Raw genomic sequence first — 8326 nt, 5'->3', positions numbered from 1 at the left:
CGAGGAGTGGCTGGTGGGTTTGAACCGCCAGCCTTCTGGTTAGCAGTCAAGTGCTTTAGCCACTATGCTACCAGAGCTCCTTAGAGCCTGACATGTTGAACTTGGACTTAAAGCCTCCAAATTGTAAGAATAAACTCTTGTTTGTTAAGGCCATCCCATTTGTGGTATTTTCTTGTCAGAGCGGCACTATGTAACCAGAAGAATGGATGACTGGGAATTACATTAACAGAATTGAATAACACACAGAATGTATTGTCATTGTGGAGGTATATCTTAGCTATGGCTCTAGGATCTCCTAAACCTCATATTGAAAATATAAATCTTTGGGGAAATGGGTTTCTAGTTTGAGATTTAACTGACTAAGAGCTCTGGTAGCATAGTGCCTAAGGCACTTGACTGCTAACCAGAAGGCTGACGGTTCAAACCCACCAGCCACTCCTTGGAAGGAAGGTTGGGAAATCTACTTCCATAGAGATACCACCTCGGAACCAAAGAGGAGTCACTATGAGTCGGGGCCAACTTGACGGCACACAACAACAACAGCAACACAGCACAGTGAACACATGGGCTCATTGAAAGACTGTCCTATTAATATTTAGATGAGAGGCTCAATTTAAATAGCATATTTTTGGGATGAAAAAGAACTTAAGTACAATTTTGGTAACACCTAAAGCCACCCTGATTGGTGTCATTATATTTTTTGGGGGGGATATAGATTTTATATGTGGGAAGTACATATATGTGAGAAGTACAGGGAGTTTAGGGCTTCTTGGTATTTCTCACTGAGATGGACCAAGAAGACAAAATCTTCATGTTTTCAGGCTAATTACTGAGAGATCAGCCTGATCCTCCAGTGAGATCACCTGCATCTACATTCTGGGGAGTCATATTCTGAACAATCTTGCTAAAGATTAAAAGAATGCATAATTGCCAGATTGTCTCCATGCTTTTAAGGAAACTTGTTATTTATATTTGCATTCCTTTTGTGCCTCTGGGTGGATTAGAACCTCCAGACTTTCAGTTAGCACCGGAGTACAGTAACTATATCACACAGGGACTCCATGAACCACTTCAGTCCTCCGCAAAGTTATGACTACGATGGGGGGATGACCATTGTAGGTATCATTTATATTGATTTGGAAGGCACACTGTAGTTTAGGAGATGAAAAGGAGCCATAGAATACAACACAAAATCAATAAAAAAGTTGCTTTTGGGAAAAAAGAACTAGTGGTTTAAGGGCAGTGAGGAAATTTTAATATACTGCTAAACCAGTTTCTGCCATTCAGTTTTGAGAGAGGTAAATTAAATCAAAGCTAACCAAAACCAAAACCAAACTCACTCCTGTGGATTTGGATCCGTCTCATAGTGACCCGTCCTTGGGTTTCCAAGGCAGAATTTCTATGGAAGTAGATTGCCCGGTCTTCCTTCTGAGGAATGACTGGTGGGTTTGAACCACCAGCCTTCTGGTTAGCAGTCAAATGCCTTAGGCAGCTCCCTAGATGCCATAATTGAGTTAGAAAGACCTAGACCTTAGAAGTTCAAGCCCGTGGACCAAAAGAGAGCAGTGAGATATGGATTGAGGTCTGATCAGAGTGTGCTATTAAATTTTGATGTGCTATGGCATGAAATTATCCTTGGTAAAGAGAAAGCTGTATCACTCTGTTTTAGAGAGTGAGATTAATGAAACCTCTGATGCTCTTGGAACTTAGTATGGTAATTAAAGGTTGCCCATTCTCTAAATCAAACAAGTTTTTCCAGAAACTTCAAAGAAGCATGACTATCCTAGAAGGGGAGACTTGCTCCCAACTGAGAACAAAGAGTTTTGCTTTGGAACTTGAGCAAGAAGGATTTAGGCTTGACATCTGTGATAGTTGGAGCTGTGTGTCAACTTGGCTGGACCACAATTCTGTGTGGTTTAAGCAATTGTGGTGTGGGTTGTTCCAATGATGGGATCAGATGTATATGTTTTGAGCAGCCAATCCATTGAAAGGGAGTTTCCCTAGGGGTATGGCCTGCTTCCAGTATTGTTATGGACATCCTTGGAAAAGAAACACTCTTCTGTGGATCGAGATTCTGTCCTGCTGCCTACAACTGTCTGTGAGGGAACAATCCACCAATCGGCCTGGAGATCTTGGATTCGTCATTTGTTGGAGTCAACACCCAGTATACTGAGTGCCAACCTTGAGCTCGTCGGCCCCTGTAGCTGCTGAGTCGGGAAAAGCCTCCAGCTTGACGTTTGATCCAAGAACTTGGGACTTGCCAGCTTCTGTAAGTGTGTGAGCCATTTTCCTAAGATAAATTTGTCTCTCTCTCTCTCTCTACTGGTTTTGCTTCTCTAGAGAACCCAGTCTAACACATCATTCTCAAGCATCCTTCCTTTCTCTTGTTTCTCTCCCCACAAAGCTTCAGGAAATTAAGAGCTACTAAAGTGGCTAAGACACTTGCCTGCTAACCAGACGGCTGGCGGTTCAAACCCACCAGCCACTCCTCGGAAGGAAGGTTCCGTAGTGATACTGCCTCGGAAACCCAAGGAGGGGTCGCTATGAGTCGGGTTTGACTCGACGGCACATAACAACAACAACAACAACAACTCTTTCTTGTAACAGGATGGTGCTGTCCTTTTTACATAATAACTCCTGGCTTACACTCACAAACCAAACCAAACCAAACCAAACACTTGGCCATGAGTGAAATCTAACTCATGGTGACCACATAGGACATAGTAGAACTTCCTCATAAGGTTTCCAAGGCTATACTCTTTACAGAAACAAACTGTCACATCTTTCTCCTCTGGAGCAGCTGGTGGGTTCTAACCACTGACCTTTCAGTCAGCAGCTGAGCACTTGTAATCATAGACAATTAAAAATGGGACAGATAATTCAAACTTGCCTTTTTGGAGCTGGAGTTCTTGTCTCCTAGTTAGGGTTGTGTGTCAGTTTCTACTCACTCTTTCTAATGAAATACCTTTTCTCAAGTGTGAAAAAACAGTTTCCTTTTGGGGTGCCAGAAGAAGAGGGCTGGCAAATGTAGTTTTTCAAAGGGGAAAAGAAAAGATTCTAATTAGTTAGGGTTGGTGCTATGGAAGGAGCCCTGGTGATGCAGTGATTAAGTGAAAGGTCAGCAGTTCAAACCCACCAGCTACTCCATGGGAGAAAGATGTGGCAGTCAGCTTCTGTAAAGATTACAGCCTTGGAAACCCTATGGAGCAGTTCTACTCTGTCCTAGAGCATCTTCCTGAGGCCAAATCGACTCAGTGACAGTGGGTTTTTTGTTTGGTGCTATGGAAAAATGTCTTCCAGCTGGCCTTCATGTCCTCTGAGCCAGCTGAGTAGCAGTAGGACATTTATTTTCTATCTTTTTTTTTTTTTTTGGTTATTCTATTACTTACAGTACATTTATACAGAAATATGAGTAATTGTTTATATATTAATGGAAACATTTGATTTTTTTCTGTAGTTGTCTTATATTTTTTTCATATTTCTTTTCCTTTGATTTCAGCCACTCTCACGGGTTCAGAAACCCAAGGAAGGGTCACTATGAGTTGGTTCCCACTCGACGGCACATAACAACAAGGGTTTCTAATTGGCCTCCCTTCTGATCAAGGGGGTATCAATAAATATGGTTGTTTGATTTGGTTCTTGTCTTTCTTTCATGATTATACCATTGTGTGCAGCTAGCCTTTTTTATGTTTTTTTTAAACCTGGAGTCAGCTGACTTCAAATGTCAGACTTCATTTATTTTCCGCTTATTCTCAAAGCAAGTAGCTCCTTAGTTCCTTCTCTGGTGGTTGTCCCATCCCATGTCCCCTGACCTATCTAACCAGGAAGCATAGCCAGACCAAGAGAATAAACACATGTGAGAAATTCTGCTTCATGTCGTTCTTACCTGGCCACCTGGCAACGCTTCCTTAGAGCAGTGTCCCATGGCGATGCTCAGGATCATGAGACTTCCCTAATTTAAAGATTAGGAGAAAGTACAGTGAGATGCTCTTAAATCTGAGCTGTGATTAGGGAGATAAAGTGCCCTTTTCTCTGCCGAGGAGCTATGCAATGGGGTCAACCTTGGGTGAAAAGGAAGCCTAGTAAAGTATGTAGTTAAGAGTACAGGCCTTAGAATTAAATAGGCTTAGGTTTGTATCCCAGTTCTATTGCTTATTGCTTACTCTTACTTTTCCTCCCTTGAAATGGTATCTGTCTTTCAAATCTTGGCCCTAACCTACCTTTCTTTCAGTCACATCTCCTGTGACACTTTTGCTTATTATCTATCATTCTTTTCTCTTACATCTGTGTTTAAACCAGATAGAACTACCTGGTAAGAAAGGTAAAACCTCTGGCCCCAGACCTACTGAATCTGAATCTAGACTTTATGAAGATCCTTAGCTGATTCATATGCACATTAAAGTTTAAGAAGAGTGGGTCGAAGATATTTCCTGGAACCTTGATCCCTGGAAGAAACTATGCCACAGTTCAGCCTGTGACTGCTTAGGACATATGAATGGAATGTCCTCTGGAAAAGAATAATATGCTCTGTAATTTGAAGAATCTTTTGCATTATTCCTAATCAAAAGTGACTCCAAGATAAAGAATTACTTGAGCAGCTAGTCCTTACTTAAACTAAGGCCAAAACCAGACACTCTGCCTTCAAGTCAATTCCGAATCACAGTGACCCACATTGGGTTTTCGAGGCTGTAAATCTTTGTGGATGTAGATTGCCCCATCTTTCTTCTGTGGAGCAGCTGGTGGGTTCAAACTGCCGACCATTTGGTTAGCAGCCAAATGCCTTAACCACTACACCACCAAGCTGCTTGGTCCTCCTTTATTTCCAACCTTTTGAAGTTCGAGTTACATCTTTCCGCTGACCTGGAAGTTTCAGAAGGAAAACTTCTGAATCACACAGAAAGCCTCCTCACCTGGGAAGACCTTAAGGAGAATCAATCAAATACCTGCTATGTATAATGAAGGACAGTGTTAGGTGCTGAATAGTATGTAAAAGTTCAAACATTATCTGATTCTCAGGGACCCATTTAGTTGAATTGACAAGGTATAAACATTCAGAGTTAAATATTTTCCCTTACATTTGCATAGTCCTTGCTCATCTACAAAGAGCCACTACCTCTTCTGAACAGTTGCAGTAATTCTGTGATATTGATAGGAAGGGATTATTAGCCTAATTTTTTTTTAGATGAAGTCAGATACAAAGACAACAAAGGATTTACCAATGGTTTATGGCTCTTAAAGAGCTAGCTTAAGTACCTATATTTCCTAGCTCCAAGGCCAGGTGTTTTTTTTTTTTTTTCCCTAAGATTTATCTGGGTGGACAAAGGGAGCTGGCAATCCAAGAGGAGGGAACAGCAGAGGTAAAGGGATGGGCAGAAAAGAACAATGTATGTTCAAAGAAAAAATGATTAGACCAGTATTCTTAGGCCATTTGGAATCTGACTTGTTCCAGTCCAATTGAATGATACATCTAAACTTCCCAGGCACAGGAATTATTGTTTAGGGTAGAAGGGCCACAGCAGGTCCTGTTCTTTACCTCATGCTCTTGCATAAAAGCCACCATGTGGAAAGTCAGGGAGACAGGACTATTGATAACTAACTGATGAGACCTAAACCTAAAAGTTTCTAAGCCGAGTTGTCTCACAGACGAACATATTTACTTTTTATAGGCACTGCCTTGCTTGTTTTCCTAGTTGGGAGTAGCTTCACTCACCTTAGGGAATTGTGGGTAAAAAAGCGTGCAGGGCCACGGAAAAATAGCGGACTTTAGAAAGTGGTCAAGGTCAGGATCAATGAGAATTTGTTATTTGCGTTAAATCTTCTGTGATTTAAGGCAGTTTAGTTGGGATCCTAACCCTGGAGATTACAAGAACCGTGATTATATGTTGCTAGGGTGCACAGATGCTGAAAATCTCGATTGGTTTAGACCAAGAAGGAAGTGGCGTCTGATTGGTTATTAAAAATGAAAAAGCCTTTACTTGGATGGGACCTGATAGCCCTCTTATTAGGACTTCAAAGTCTCGGCTGCGCCAGCCTTTGTGACGTGGCCCAGCCAGCCTCAGCCTAGATTATGTCTTGACGGGTGAGGCCCAAAGCTAGTGGCCTCGCGGAGGCGGAGCGCTGCACGGCTGAGGCTGCTGAGCTGACTCAGCCCAATTGAGAGTCCGTTGGCGCTTATTAAAACACCCAGCCGCTCTCGTTAAAAATGCTCAGGGGACCACCGAGGGGAGTTCCGCCTTCCGTGCTCAAAGTATCCCACCTACTGCTCCAGGCCATCAGCACACACAGAGGACTAACTCTGTCTGCTCTCAAAAAGGAACTCCGCGATGCTGGCTACGAAATGCGCAGGAAGAGTGGCCACTGCTTGGGCAAGAAGTCCAGGCCTGAGATTAAGGGCATGTTCCTCCGAGTCAGCGGCAGCGACGCTTCGGGGTACTTTAGGGTCTGGAAGATTCCCAGGTCTAAGAGGAAGCCAGGACACCAGAGGTTGAAAGAGAGCTCCCGCTCTCCTAGGAGGATCCCACGCCGGCCCGGGAGTCCACCAAGGCGCCGCCCGTGTCGCAAGGGGGCCAAGGCCAAGGAAATACGGAAACCGAGCACGAAGGTAGACTTGAGGATGAGGAAGCTGGTGTCAAGAGCCAAGGGCCTGCTGCATCCCAGGGCCAAGGAGAAAACGAGACCCAAGGTGAAGGAAAATGGGAGGCCACGGACTGTGAAGGAACAGTTGAGGTCTAGAACAAGAGAGGACAAGAGATTAAACTCAAAGGCAAGGGAAGAGAAGGTGAAGAATTCTGAGAAGTCGGTGAAACGCACTATCCAGAAGCTAGCTAACATCGGTCAAAACCGACCAGATCTTTAGTGAGCAGGCTACAACCCAGGAAGTAAAGGTCGCTCAAAGACTTCTAGTTAATCTCAAAGTCCTAAAACTGCAACTGGGAATCCCTAGTGTGGGGGCTGGTTTTCTCCCTCCAGGCACAGATGCCCTTCCCCTTAGGCTCCAAATATTAGTACCTTTCACACATTGAAATGTACAATACTATTTACAAGACCTTTGTATCATTTTGTGTCCGTTTCCTCTTTGCTGCACAGGGAGGAGAAAGGGTGTTAAGGTCATACTAGTGGCGAGGGTATCTGCAGTGAACAGAGGAATTGGGCTCGGATTCTGTACCAGCTGCAGGATTCAGAAAAGTGCTTTTCAGAAGGAAAGAAGAAAACCAGCAATTTAACTAGGTCTGACAGAAGTGTTGAATTAATGTTAGACAACCTTGCTAATCTAAATTGAGTTTTGAGGAGGAGGGAAGGGAAGGGGTTGGTACATCATTGGGACAAAAGAAGAATAGGGTGGCCCTGGTAGCGTAGTGCCTAAGGCACTTGACTGCTACCCAGAAGGCTGGTTCAAACCCACCCAGCCACCCCTTGGAAGGAAGGTTGGGCAATCTACTTCTGCAGTGACGCTGCCTCAGAAACCCAAGGAGGGGTCACTATGAGTCAGCCAACTAAAGGCACATAACAACAACAACAACAACACTGATTACAAGTGTTTTCATCTGAAATTCCTTTTAGGCACTCTCTTCTTCCAAAGTTGATTGTAATGAGCTGGGAGTTTTTGCCCTGACTTTATAACTTACTTTAACTTTAAAAATATGTCTTATATGTTAATCCTTAGATAAATGAGAGAGTTTTCTAAAGCATCTAGCACACGGCTTGGCACAGGGTGGTTGCTCATTCCTGTGTGTTAAATATATGTATAAATAACTTGTGATAGGCTGGACATGTGGAATAGCAGAAAACTATCCTGATCAGTACTAAAGAAACCAGGAGTCTACTCACAGTCTGACTTTAACTGACTTATTATTTAACCTTTTATGGTCTCGGTTTCCCTCTGAAAAGTTGAGAATAGGATTATTTTAGGTGTTAGTAAAATGATAAAGGGAGGGGGGGCTTAAGGATTGTGACATATACTTTGCTTGACCAAAAAAAAAAAAAAAAACCCAAACTCACTGCCATCGAGTTGATTCCAACTCATCAGTGACCGCCTTTGGGTTTCTGAGGTGGTAAATGTAATGCAGAGTTGCCGAGATACCAGGACACGGAGTTGTTTTCAGAGAAGCAGTTTATTAGCACTCCCGGGCGAGGTTCTCATGCCCTAGCACCAAGGCCCGAGAAGTCGCACCCCCGGGGCAGGGGGCATAGATATTTATAGACACAGAGAGGACCTAATTGGGGACACCAAGGAAATGACAGGGTCCTCTAAGGAAATGGCAGGGTCCAATTAGCTGTTAGCATGGGTCTGCACTTAATTAGCATGAGGGGGCTTCACAGGAGGAAG

The 8326-nt window shown here is 43.4% G+C and overlaps 1 protein-coding gene across 1 annotated transcript; it reads left to right on the top strand.

The window, feature by feature from the left end:
- Nucleotides 1–6202: 6202 nt before the first annotated feature.
- LOC103194573 (testis-specific H1 histone) lies at nt 6203–6856 on the top strand. Its single transcript, XM_007937979.1, has one exon. The coding sequence runs from the start codon at nt 6203–6205 to the stop codon at nt 6854–6856; it is 654 nt and encodes a 217-aa protein (XP_007936170.1).
- Nucleotides 6857–8326: the final 1470 nt, after the last annotated feature.

Source organism: Orycteropus afer, unplaced genomic scaffold (assembly GCF_000298275.1).
Source record: "Orycteropus afer afer isolate SDZICR_OR568_19922 unplaced genomic scaffold, OryAfe1.0 scaffold00045, whole genome shotgun sequence".
NCBI classification, from domain to species: domain Eukaryota; kingdom Metazoa; phylum Chordata; class Mammalia; order Tubulidentata; family Orycteropodidae; genus Orycteropus; species Orycteropus afer.
Note: the sequence above shows the minus strand (reverse complement) of the source record. Positions and strands in the feature narration are given on the sequence as shown.